Source organism: Thalassophryne amazonica, chromosome 6, assembly GCF_902500255.1.
Source record: "Thalassophryne amazonica chromosome 6, fThaAma1.1, whole genome shotgun sequence".
Lineage (NCBI taxonomy): Eukaryota > Metazoa > Chordata > Actinopteri > Batrachoidiformes > Batrachoididae > Thalassophryne > Thalassophryne amazonica.
This window is the reverse complement of record NC_047108.1, coordinates 104,629,512-104,643,700: the sequence shown is the minus strand read 5'-3', so window position 1 is coordinate 104,643,700 and position 14,189 is coordinate 104,629,512. Positions and strand designations below refer to the sequence as shown.

Genomic DNA, 14,189 nt, shown 5'->3' with positions numbered 1-14,189 from the left:
TTTTTGAACACTAATGCAGCAGCCCGGGGTTGCACAGATTAGTTGAAAAATTGATTATACTGTTTTGCACAGGCACTTTAACCTTGACGTTGATTACTCAATGATGCCACCTCGTGTTCAGTCTGTGAGAGTGCCTCCAGCCCCTCGCATCAGAGGAAGGGGGCTAGATGATCGAGACTAGGTTTATTTTATTTATTTTTCCCATTTTGTCTCCTTGTAGACTATAAACTGTGCCTGACATTAGTGCTGTATCCAGTGATATGAGTGGCCCTTGGGGGGGGGATGGAAACATTTTTTTTTCATGATGTTGGGGCTGCAACACCTAGTTTTGGGGGGATTGTCTGAAAATGTTACATGGGATTTGGTACAGTTGATAAGCTAAATGAGAGCTATTTCTCAGTCCCATTTTAGTAAAAAAACAAAACAAAACACTTTTTCCCATAATGGCAAGCTGGCAAAACTGTAATACACAGTCTGTCACATGGATTAGAATACAGTGTTATTACTATTTGATAAAACCACATTTTTGCATTGGACAGTTACTGTTCTCACTCTGCATTTATCTACACATTTGACTTCAGCAATTTGTGCTTTTCTAACAACTGATAGTATTTTAACATGAACAAAAATAAAATTTGATATGAGTAAAGCTGCACTTACTGTTCATTAAGTTAATATCACTTTTAGTTCTCAGGAACACTGATTTGAGTTTAAATTTGATTTGTACTCACTTATATAAATGGGAAATGCAATAATATGGATTTTTCCATCCATTGCCGACGTCATTATTAATAAGATACTGAAAATTTATGTCATGCAAAACGATGCACAAACGTTTTTCAAATCAATATTTTACTTCTATGAGCATGTTGTGTTTTCTGCTTCCTATTTTTTAAGAACACGGGTGATGTGCAGACCTGCAGTAACTACAGAGGCATACAGGTGATCAGCCACAGCATAAAATTATGGGAAAGAGTAGTAGAAGCTAGGCTTAGAAAACAGGTGAAGATCTGTGAGCAGCAATATGGTTTCATGCCAAGAAAGAGCACTACAGATGCAATCTTTGCTCTGAGAATACTGATGGAGAGGTATAGAGAACCCCAGAAGGAGTTACATTGTGTGGAAGTCTGGAGTGGCAGAGAAGTATGTGAAGATAGTGCAGGACATGCACAAGGATAGTGTGACAGTAGTAAGATGTGCAGTAGGAATGACAGACTCATTCAAGGTGGAGGTGGGATTACACCAAGGATCAGCTCTGAGTCCTTTCTTGTTCACAGTGGTGATGGACAGATTGATGGATGAGATCAGACAGGAGTCTCTATGGACTATGATGTTTGCAGATGACATTGTGATCTGTAGTTGAGAGCAAAGAGCAGGTCTAGCCTGGAAAGGTGGAGCTTTGCTCTGGAGAGAAGGGGAATGAAAGTCAGCAGTAGCAAGTACTGAGTACATGTGTGTGAATGGGAGGGAGTCCAGTGGAATAGTGCAGTTACAAGGAGTAGAAGTGGTGAAAGTAGATGAGTTTAAATACATTGGGTCAACTGTCCAAAGTAATGGACATTGTGGCAGAGAGGTAAAGAAGAGAGTGTAGGCAGGGTGGAGTGGGTGGAGAAAGGTGGCAGGAGTGATTTGTGACTGAAAAATATCTGCAAGAGTGATGGGGAAAGTCTATAAGACAGTTGTGACCCCAGCTATGTTGTATGGCTTATAAACGGTGGCACTAACAAAAAGTGGCATAGCTGAAGATGTTATGTTTCTCTTTGGGAGTGATGAGAATGGACAGGATTAGGATTGAACATATCAGAGGGACAGCTCAGCTGGGACAGTTTGGAGACAAAGTCAGAGACGTGAGATTGAGATGGTTTGGACATATGCAGAGGAGGGACCCAGGGTATATAGGGAGAAGGATGCTGAGGATGGAGCCACCAGGCAGGAAGAGAAGAGGGAGGCCAAAGAGGAGGTTTATGAATGTGCTGAGGGAGGACATGTTAAATGTTTCTTACTGTAATTTGTAATAGAAAAAACACTTATAATGTCAACTGACAATGAATTCCATCTAAAACTTGATGTAATAAGATCAAAGACATTGGGCAGTATTGACTTTTCTGTATAAACGATTAAAAAAAGTTGGGTGTGCGCTTGAACCAGGCCCATTTGAGTTTATTTTTGATTAACTTTAAAATTGTCTCCCTACAGCAGAACAGTGTTTCATTTGTTTTGTAGTTTCAACACGATGTGGAGTTCATGGTAAAAATCTGTAACAGCGTCTGTCATTGGCTGCTGTGTGGATGAGCGGCGGCACCTTACATTTATCGTTCATCCTCTGATCAGGACGTGAAAACATAGGACTTTATATCAACTGTGGTGTCTCAGAGACGTCCCAAAATGATTTTACAAAAATGAACACCATGAAATCAGACCACAGACTAAATCCAACACGGGCCATGAAGTCAAGAATCTGGACATGTTCGCCAAGGAAGTTAAAAACCCTGATTTCTGGAAATTCCCATCACTGTGTACCAACTACTACTTCCTGCCCATTTGTGCCCATTCTTTGTTTTATTTTTTAATGTTCTCTTGGTTGTGTGTTACACTGGGATATTATAGAATGTGTTTCCATGGATGGAAACTGCTGTGAAAGAAGCAAGAATAGAGATGCGAATAATGTTTTTCATCTTCAGGCGTGAGATGATGCCTCTTCTGTCTCTCATCTTCTCTGCCTTGTTCATCTTGTTTGGAACTGTAGTCATCCAGGCCTTCAGGTGGGTCATTTATCACTACTCATTACTATTCACTTGCAAAAGAAAAAGAAAAAAAAAATCATTTCCACATGATTTTGTCCTGGGATATTTGTTGATTTCACCTGTAATTAGTGTGGAATTGTAATCCCACTCAAGTTGCCTGTCTCTGTCCTTCACAACAGTGGTCCCCAACCTTTTTTATCAGACAATATTTTCACAAACCGGCCTTTAAGGTGTGGCTGATAATTACAACAAAATAAAATGATACAACCGGCATAAAAACTGTGGTATTTTCTAAATATAATAATAAACTTGACTCCACTGTGTAATCGTATGCAACCTCATTAGCAGCGTCTTCGTAACATTGCTCCAACAACATAACATGAGTAACATCCTCTCTGCCCCCTAACACTCTGCCTGTTATGGTAACATTTAAACATGACTTCAAAATAAGATGCACCACAAAAACAAATATGAAGTGCATGAAAAAATAACAACTCACCATAATGCTGAATCAATTGGAGCCCTGAGCTTGTTTCTCTGCAAGGATGCTGTGTTGCTTATGTCCATTCTACTCCGTAATTGTCCTTGTTCACGCTTTTTTCTTTCAAAATATTCCAAAGGCTTGTTTAATGCAGGGTGCTTGGTCTCCAAGTGGCAAAGCAGTTTTGAAGGCTTCATTGCCTCATTAGAGAGCCTGTCGCCACATATTATACAGAGCAGGCTTGGTGCGTGGGAATCACGCATCTCGACAAATCCATCATTTAAGTATGGACTCCTGGTATTTTCGTTAAATTCAGCTTTGTTTTTCTTGGGAATCGTAGGCTCTTCTTCTGTCTCCTCACTGGGCCTTTTCCACCTTTGCAAAGAAACTTTCCAAAAACCTTAATAAAAAAAAACAAACAAAAAAAAAAATAATAATTTTGCTAGCTTGCGATACACTTTTACCAGAAGTGTATCGCAGGACTGAGACAAGCGTCTTGACATGCATCAAGAGTGAGAAGATGTAACTGAGAGAATCTGGTCATGTTTCAAAATAAAATCATTCAGACTCGGATAATAAATAAAATGAAAATAACTTGTTTATTCTTTCTGTGACGCATCGACTGGTGCCGGTCCACGGCCTGGGGGTTGGGCACTTCTGCTTCACAAGACATAAAGGCTCTGTTTAGAATGCCAGTTCACATCAGATTTAATGCATATTAATATAGTTGAAATCTGATCTCACTGACTGATTGTCCACATTTTATTTAGCAAGTGACCAGATCCAATCTGGGTGTCCATGTTGCAGTCCTCACCTGCCATCTAATCCAAATCAGTTGCTATAGTAATGAAAGTCACACACACAACTGGTGTCCGAATGCTGCAACTAAACCTGCACATAGTTCTGGGACTCACAGGATATGGATTATAAACATAATCAAAGGTTATGGTGAGTTTATACAAATTCTTTTGCATATTTTGATTTTTTTTAAAGAATATGAAATACTATATTCAAATAATAACAACAACAAGTACACCTCATTGTACATCCCGCCTTCAAACACAGCCTCATTTGACCATCCACGAGAAATCTACTTAAGCTCCACATTTTCTACAGGAATACAAACTTCCTACGGGCACTGTACTAATTACTGAAATGAGCACGCGGCCATTGGCAGGGGGTCATCCAGCGCCCTGGGATGCGAGGCCATCATCCATCCATCATGTCATCATGTAGGAGTGCATTGCAAAAGCAGACTGCAGTGTGCTGCATCAGCTTTAGTCAGGGCATCATCATCAATCCAAATCCAGCACCCTGTGGTGTGCAGCTGTCAGACTTGGGTGACATCATCAGTGCCTCAGGCAGAGAGAAAAAGAGCATAATTAGGCAGCCGGAAATAATTACACCTAAGGTTCACTACCAGTAAACGGACAGGGAAACAGAGAGAATACTAAGGTGATCATCGGCATCTAACCCTGAGCTTCACTAACAGATCCAGAATTTAGATGAAGTGAGGCTGAGACCTGCTACCGTTACTAATAAGATTAGTTAAAGCGATAGGAAGCATAGTTCCATACTATGCCAGTATGCTAGCGATACGAGAGGGATAATAGATGTGTCTTTGGCCTGGACTTGAATGTCTCTACAGAATCTGACTGTTTTGTCTCTGTAGGGAGATCATTCCACAAAACAGGTGCAGAAGAGAAAGCTCTCTGGCCCGCAGACTATTTATTCACCCTAGGGACACAAAGTAATCCTGCACCCGAAGAACACAGAGCTTGGGCCGGTACACAAGGTGTAATCAGGTCAGCAAAGTAGGGAGGTACTACTCCGTGAATAATTTTATAGGTTGGTAAGAGAACCTTAAAATCCGACATCACAGGGACAGAAAGCCAGTTCCGGTGCCGCCGGGCCGCTCCCCTGTTCGTTCGCTGTGCTGCCCTGGTGGGTCTGGGAGCTGCCCTTCCTGGGCCCTGCGTCCTGGACTCATCTCCGTCGTTGCTCACAGCAGGCCGTATGGCTTCGGACGTGCCGGAGTGGTCCATGTGGTAAGGTTCTGTACTTTTGTAGTGATCAGATATTTAAGATGTGATCTGGGACTCTGTGTGTGGATGGTTGCGTGTTCGTGGCCGTCACCACAATTCGGTTTTGGGTGCTCTCAGCGGAGACTCTGGTGTCCTAGATTAGGGTATGGATGCTCACTAATTAGACAACAGACTGTTGCTGTCACTGTTTGTTCATGTGTGGTTGTTTGTCATGGTATGTTGTATGGTTGGGGCCCCATCTCCTCGGTGTCTCACTTCAGTTACTGCCTTCACCACTTGTCTTTCGTTCTTGTCTGTCTTTGTGTTTCTGTGTAGGCTCTCAGTTGTCCAGGTGGTTTCCATAGTAGAGAAGCTTGAATCTTCGACTGGACTGGGTTGCTTGACGCAAGGACGTTTCGCTTCAAATCGCAGAAGCTAATTAGAGCTATTGTTTTGTCACTAGCCTATAGTAGTCTGCCTCTCAGTAGGAGGGGTCTGGTTAGGTTTAAAACTCCAGCTTTTGTTGGCTTCTGTTTTATTCTTCTCTACAAGAGTCAGACAGAAGTCAGACTTCCAGAGCAAGAATTTTAGCTGAGGAAGCTTCTGCGATTTGAAGCGAAACGTCCTCGCGTCAAGCAACCCAGTCCAGTCGAAAATTCAAGCTTCTCTACTATGTCTTTGTGTTGTTTTGGTGGTCGGCCCTTCCTGACAGAAGTTGTCGGTTGGCTTTGAGTAGGAGGTTGTAGGCTGATCAGGAAGGGTGGCTGGGGTTCACACATGCACACCACGTTCACTCATGCACTCAGTGGTGAGCACAGTTCTGATAACTGATAATTATCGAAGATAATGTTTTCATTATTGGATTATCTTTTCAGATAACTTTGAAAACCACTATCGGACTAATTATCTTCCGATAATTTTTAGACCGTTAACATGGTAAACAAAGCTGAACAGCTACAAACACTTATAAAATTTAAAATCAGTTGAGCACCTACCTGTTAAATGTTTTGTATCAGATATGTAGACCTACCCTCTGCAAACAGAAGAAAGCTGTTTCTAGAAGAAACCGCTCTATCCTCTGCAGGCAAAGAGAACTGGTCACAAAAAAAAGCCTAATTTCTTTTAACTCCATACTGATATGCGCACAACACCACCCAAGTCATCCAGAGGCGTACATTTTTAACTTATGGTTCAAATTTTAACCAAACTAATTTTGGACAAGTTATTTAAATTAACGTCACATCTGAAGTTTTATGAAGTGAAAATGTCAGATATATGTTTTAGTTTTAAAGTAATGCGCTAATTTTTAAGGTTTTAGTGTGGACATGCTGTGTCCAGGTGCATTGTGGGTAGGATAGGGTAATCTCAGTATGTTCACGACATGAGAAATGCATTTGAGACACTCTGATCAGGCTCCACGGACAACAGCATTAAACTCTAGTGCCTAAAACTCTCATGAATATATTCTCTGGGTTTATATACGTTGTTATTGTGTTTGCGTTTATTAAATTCCACGCATCTTAAACGTAACACAACACAGATTATCTGGAATTTTGTTTTGGCAAGTTTTCAAGGTATCTACTGGCCAGTAGTGTTCATGGCAGTATTCGCTCTCAAGCTGGGCTGATATTTTCAGTCACTGTACTCGGTTCCAGCTCAAACTGTCCCACAGAACCGCACAGTGTAAAAGTTCAGAGTGCCCGATTTATGTTCTCACACACATTGTATGTTCAAAAACTACATGTCGGACTCGTGTTTCCAGAAGCAAAACGTAAACAGAAGCTTTTTTTTTTCCCAACTTAATTTACAAAAGATCTCGATGGGAGACAAAGTTTAAGAAAAAAAAAAAATTACAAGACAGGTCTGCGGTGTTTGCACAGGCACAGTGCGAGAGGTTGGACGCTTGTAGCGCTTCAGCAGCGGGATACCCTCACGACGGCCGACCAGAATATCAAACAGGTTTGATTTTCATCTGACCATACGATTGCCGATCAGGAGGTGGTCGTGAGTTGTTAAACGCAGCTCGTTACTCCATGTATAATAAACGATGCAGGACCTGGGTGTACCCCGCCTCACGCCCTATGACTGCTGGGATAGGCTCCAGCCCCCCGCGACCCTTGATTGGACTAAGCGGTAGATGATGGATGGATGGAGTTATTCTGTCAGTATTCATTTTATTTATACACCAAACCATAACTCAGCACTGCTTTATTTTCCACTATCTCCACCTGACGGCAGCGTTGTGATTGAGTAGAGTTGAGCTTTGTGGCTCCTCTCAGCTTGTTTCTGTGCTGGAAGCCATGTAGTCAACAGGAGCTTCCAGCAGGGGGCAGGACGCTCAAAGACAGAAGTGCTGACTCATTGTTTGGGTCTGTCGTCGCCTTTGATGCTGCCAAAAGCGATCGTGGTGTTAAAACTCAAAATCAGCTTGTTAGTAGTTGCAAGTGTACCAGAGACAATACTGGAATTTATCGGTTATCTGCAACTTCCGATACATTTTTGGGTGGTTTATCATTTTATCTTTATCAAAGATAACTTTTAAGTTATCTGATTATCTGTTATCAAAGTTAATTTTTGGGTCATCTGTGCCTACCACTGCACGCACTACATACCTTCTGTGTTGCAAGAATAAATTGGATATATGTGTATTAATGTTCATAAATGGTTCTGCCAATGTGGCATTTACCATTGTATATGCGGACAGGGAGAAAAAAAAAATCACCCCAAGGTTCTTTACTTTGTCAGTGTGATATATATAACACACAAGCTGAGGTTAAGAGTTAGCTGGTCAAAGTGATGCTGATGTTTTGCTGGACCGAGGACCATCATTTCAGTCTTGTCAGAGTTTAAAAGTAACTGACTGCTGGACATCCAGCTTTTTACTGACGCAAGGCAATCCTCTGAAGACATTATGTATATGAGATTACCAGCAGTTATCGGCATGTACAACTGTCATCCCATATTGCCACAGTATGTGCCTGAGGGGTGCTATATAAAAGGAGACAAGCAGAGGGCCTAAGACAGAACCCCGTGGAACCCTGTGTTTGATGTCACCAAGGTTAGAGGTGTTGTTGTTGTATAGAACACAATGACAGTGACTGATTAGGTAAGATATCAACCATGCAAGGACATTCCCAGTAATCACAAAGTGATTATCCAGCCTATCAAGTAGAATATGATTATCTAACGTGTTGAACGCAGCATTAAGATCTAACCATAGTGGTGTCTGAATCCATTACAAGCAGAAGATCATTCACTTTAGTGAGAGCTGTCTCTGTGGAATGATATGTTCTAAATGCAGACTGCAGTGGCTCAAAACGATTATTCTCAGTAAGGTGGTCCACAAGCTGCTGTGAAACCACTTTTTCAAGAATTTTATAACAAAATAATAGGTTTGATATCAACCTATAATTTTTCAATACACCGGGGTCAATATTAGATTTCTTACATAATTGTTTAATCACTGCAGATTTGAAATATTTAGGATCCTGAGGCTATAGTGACAGATTAATAGTTTCCAACACAGTAGGCCCAAAAGTCCTTAAACAGTTTTGTTGGTATGGCGTCCCACAGACAGGTTGTGTTTTTAGCAGAAGTTACAACTTTCATCAACACACCCAGTGACATAATATCAAATTTGGTCAATCTAGGTGATGTATCAGTGATAGCACCCACCTCAATAACAGGATATATGTAGTGGCTAGACTAAGGCATGCTGGGAAATATTTAACCTAATGTCATCTATTTTCTTCTTGAAGTAATCTAAGAAATCTTGGTTTGTAAATGGAGAGCGACTTACAGGTGGTTGTCCGTGAGTAAGTGTTGTCACCGAGTCGAACAGGAACTTGGAATTATGCTTTTGTTAATCAAATCAGAGTAATAGGCCCACTTTGTAGCCAGTAGTGCATGCTTATAGTCTCGAATAGCATCACGCCAAGCAAGGTGGAATGCTTCTATTTTTGAACTATGCCATTTTCACTCTACACCTCAAGACTTATGCTTGAGGCCACGCAAGTGATCATTGAACCAAGGCGAGTGTTTTTTTTTTTGGGGGGGGGGGGGGATGGTGGTGGTTTGAATGTAGGTGGAGTGATCATGTCCAGTGTGGTCGTGAGTGCTGAGTTTAAGCTGTCCACAAGACTATCTGCTGAATGGTCATTTTCTGAAAGTGACATGAAGATATCAGACAATCTGGCTTCACGTTCAATTGTAGTTGAGGAGTTGTGTATCGCTGTGACAATAAATAAGTTTCTCTTCCCAGTGAACAAGGAAAAGAGAATGTAAACTTAATAGTGAGTGATCTGAAACCATTGACACAAGAGGCATGATGTCTGTATTTGTGACGCTGACACCATGAACGAGTACCAATTCTATGGTGTTTCCACTAACGGGAGTTGAAACCTGAATGCATTGCTGGAATCCTAATACATCCATGAATGATTTGCAGAGGGTGTCAGGCTTATTTATGTGAATGTTGGAGTCGCCAGCAATCAGAATATTATCTGCACAGGTTGTCAAATTAGATATAAACTCACGAAATTCATCTAAGAATTCAGAATATGGGCCAGAGGGCCTCTTGGGTTACCCTCAAGAGCCAGTATTGTAGATGTGACTTTATATAAGAGTCACATCCAAAAAATGGCCACAGAAAATACAGAGTATGGGGGGGGGCGCTCTAAGAAAGACAGATCATGTGAAAAGACTTAAGCAGTAGCTGAAATGAAGCTGGGTGTAAATACGCAAATGCATATGACTCGCGTTACTGGCGCAACTTGTGTGTTTCACGTGGAATCTGACTGCGCATGAATCCGATTTTTATCGTCTTATCAAGACCTTAATCTGCATTCTATCAGTCCACCCAGCTGTAACTGGGGAAGTAACCTGAATCCCATGAAGGAGTCGTCGGACTCTTCCACTTCATGCTACAGAACTCTGAGATAAGCACCAGCACCAAAGGGACTATGATGTACAGAGCAAAAGGATTAGTTACATGTTTAAATATTTTGTCCGTTAGCAAATGTGTTACTCTCCTGTGGAGTTGCAGTGCTAATGAACAGGTGATGTCACATTTCTATGGAGTTCTGCACTGAGCAGGAGTATTTTCCTGGTTTACAGACCAGTATGCTGCAGTTGAGGAGTCTGGCACTCTGGAAGCATGAACTCAAACAGCTCTGCTGTGTTTCCTCGCTGAGAGAGAGATAGAGTGCAGGATGGACAGAAAGAGACAGAAAACGAGTGCGCTGTGCATTTCTTCCAGACATGGAGCTGCACTTATTGTGTCAGTCGTTTCTCTGCTTGCTGAACTTTTGACCAATCAGAACTCCAGAATGAACAGTCAGATGACAGCAGGAAAAATAAATGACATGCAGAGGATAACACCCCCCCCCCCCCCCCCCAAAAAAAGCGTGCAAGCTGGGGCAAAATTCTCCACCTGATACCCGCTCAAAGTTTTGAATATGCCAAAACTTTCAGATGGACTTGGCTGACATCAGCTGAACAATATGTGCATTTTGCGGATGGGAAAATCTACTTTTGTCGGGCAGAAACGAACATGAACGTATAGAATCAGTTACCCATATGTTTCCTTGATCTGTCATGGTGTGACTGGGGCTTAACTCTCTCTATGCTTTCAGTGACTCAAGTGAAGATAAGCAGACAAAACCAAAGGCAAAAGATGGAACAAAAGTAGAAAATGGGTCACCGGGTAGTGCTTCAAGGCAAGTGTGCATTTATCAATTACATGTTAATTGTTCACTGACTTCAGCATTTAGTCTAGTTTAGGGTAACATTATATAAAGTTTTTTTTTGATTCCTCTGTTTTTGATCTTAGTCGGCCTCCCAAGAAGAATTTTGTGGAGGTGACAGAGTTGACAGACATCACGTACATCAGCAACCTGGTGAAACTGAGGCCAGGACACATGAACATCGTGCTGGTGCTCACGGACGCTTCGAAGAACATCCTCCTGAGCAAGTTTGCCAAAGAGGTCTACTCCTTCACAGGGTAAACTTAGGACAACCCCCCCCCCCCCCCAAAAAAAAAAACCCAATTTACTTTAACAAGTGTGTTTATTTTCTTCCACTGAATTTTTACTTTTAATTTTAATGTTCATTCTTTTGACTGTCTCCTAGGAGCCTGACACTGCACTTCTCCTTCCTGAATATTGACAAGCACAGTGAGTGGATGGGCACGCTGCTGGAGTACGCTCAGGATGCCATGCACATCGACGCGGATGAAGACGACAGAGGTGACCACAAGGTGGACTACACCGGGTACGTGTTGGCACTTAACGGTCACAAGAAGTACCTCTGTCTGTTTAAGCCCGTCTACACTGGTGAAGACCTTGACAGCAAGTCGTCCGAGGATGAAGGGGGGACCTCGGGGGTAAGACCGAGGTCCAGCTCCCGCGATGACCACCCACCACGCAAATCCAACCGATCCCGTAACATATCCACCCTGCAGATCCACCATAAACTGGACCGTTTGGGGTTGTGGATGGAAAGGCTCATGGAAGGCACACTGCCTCGGTATTACATCCCCGCCTGGCCCGGACTCGAAAAGATCACTCCAGGTAAATATGACCAAGCAGGACAAGCTTAATGTATACTGAGGCACTAAAATGACTAGAATACTGCAGCTTTTTTTTTTTTTTAACCAGAGATATTTCATAGCTAATGATGTCACTGGAGTGGGGTCAATGTCACATTGTTTGCTTTTAGTAAACACTCTGGACTGCTCTCGCTGCATGCTGTTTTTAACATTCACATGTCTTTCAAACATTCAAAGGCTGCTGCTGCATAAAACAAAACCACTGTGGACGACACTCCTCGGTGCCCACCTCACATGCTGTTTTCAGGCCTGAAACACACCAGATGTGTTTGTGTGTGTGTGCGCGTGCGTGCGAGCGCACGGTGACTGTGTTGCATGTTTATTTTCATTTCAACAGCTGTGTTAACATACTTCACCTTCTGCTGTGACCATATGAAGGAAGTGTCGTAGACTTGTCTTACATCACGGCTGCCGCATCCCTCTGGTGCAGTTGTTCAAATTTTTTCCGACCAAGAACCACTTAACCAATAAAGAGAAAAACACCTAATTCCTCATATGTTCAAAAACTATAACAAATTACATATGCGTTGCTAATATTGAAAATAATACATATATGCGCCTTATCTATTAGATTTTGTCATCATTTTTAAACAGTCTAAGAAATATTTTTCAGTTAGAACATATTGATTTAAAATGAGATTTTTACCCGTATACTCACTGACCACTAGGTGTTACTCAGAGCACCAGTGGTCTGCAGAGCGCTCACAAAGGCTTCTCTGGAGAAAACAGCCAGTACCTAGTTTTCATGCATGCTGTGAGCAATACACAGCAAGAACTGAGACAAATGATGTGACAGTCATTTTGACATCATACCCGCAACATTAAATAATTAACTCTTTTTTTTCTTTTTTTTTTAAACAAGAGTTTGTGACTGAGTACGAGGCCCCATTCATCAAAAATATAAACTTTTTACTCTTTTCAGTGCTTATTTTTAGTCACAACTGCTGTTGGGTAACAAGTCACTTCTCTAGACTTAAGTTTTCCAAATGCTTCTCACCTTCAAGAATAAAGGATATGAATCATAAAAATAACAAAGGAAACATTAGATCAAAAGGTGATCTTATTTGAATTTATATCTATATTTTTTAAGTTATATATTACCACATTTTCAACGTGTGCTTTCAGAAATGTGCTGTCAGCTGACCGCCAGTAAGTACAGCTAAATATGCCGCTTACACTTGCACGCACAAAAAGACCCACGCTGAGTACATGCTGCAAAATCACGTACAAAGAAGAAATACTGGGAGAAAATCATTGCCAAAATGAAATAAAGTGGCAAGATTGAGCATCGACGTATCACTCCCAGATGTAAATACAGACGTGTGTGTGTTTAAGCGGCAGAGGTTGAGTGGCTCAGACATCATGTGCGCACACACACAACCATGCCAATGTAAACTGACTCAGTCTGTGTTAAGAGATTCGTGTCTCTAGAGCTCAACTGAACATTTTTGACAGCTGTACACACATTTTCTTGAGTTGAAAAGTTTCTTTTTGAATGCTGACTTGCTTGTGCAATAGCTAACTGCTGTAAGGACAAAAACTTTGTCACCCTGGAGCTAAAAGGTTTCTTTATGGTCTTTCATGATCATAGGATTGCATAAAACAAGAAAATATGTTTATGTTTGGCAGTAGAGGCTTTGGATTAAACTGGGGGAGGTGATGGTCTAGTGGTTAAGTGTTGAGCTTCAGACCAGAGGATCCGCAGTTCAAAACCCAGCCAGACTGGCAAATTGCTGAGGGCCCTTAAGCAATGTCCTTAATCCCCTAGTTGCTCCCCTGTGTGTAGTGAGTACCTTGCATGGCAGCACCCTGACATCGATGTGTCTGTGTGAATGTAAGGCATAATTGTAAAGCGCTATATAAGTGCAGTCCATTTACCGTTTAAACTGAAATGAACCACAAGCTAATAACTAATGTAGCAAACAAGCAAACATTTGGTTGTCCAGAACATGCTGTCCTGTCCATTTCCACCACTAGGGAGGTCATGTTTTTGTCTGCACCTGTTCAAGGGTTTTACTAAAAAAATAAACAACAAACTTGTTTTTAGTGGGTTGGACTTCTTCAGGGCTGCCTGTTGTCACAATCCTGTTCATGATGTTCATGGACAGAATTTCCAGGAGCAGTCGGGGACTGGTGAATTATATCTGCTTTTTGCAGATGTTGTGGTTCTGTTGTCTTCACCAGACTGTGACATCTGATATGCACTGAACAGATTTGAAGCTAGTGTGAAGGGACTGAGATGAAGATCCGCATGATGGAGTGTTCATCCCCATCTAGTGTTAAGGAGTTGAATTGCACCAAAACCAATAACTGAACTTTGCCCCTCCCTTATC

The 14,189-nt window shown here is 41.8% G+C and overlaps 1 protein-coding gene across 1 annotated transcript in view; it reads left to right on the top strand.

Annotated features, from left to right (window-relative positions):
* dnajc16 (DnaJ (Hsp40) homolog, subfamily C, member 16) overlaps positions 1–13,878 on the top strand; it is a 28,530-nt gene extending 14,652 nt beyond the window's left edge. Inside the window, exons 12-15 of the mRNA XM_034173081.1 lie at positions 2,682–2,762; positions 10,883–10,966; positions 11,080–11,250; positions 11,379–13,878. Coding sequence (XP_034028972.1) covers positions 2,682–2,762; positions 10,883–10,966; positions 11,080–11,250; positions 11,379–11,847 — 805 coding nt within the window. The 3' untranslated portion in view covers positions 11,848–13,878. The remainder of the gene's footprint in view (positions 1–2,681; positions 2,763–10,882; positions 10,967–11,079; positions 11,251–11,378) is intronic.
* Positions 13,879–14,189: the final 311 nt, after the last annotated feature.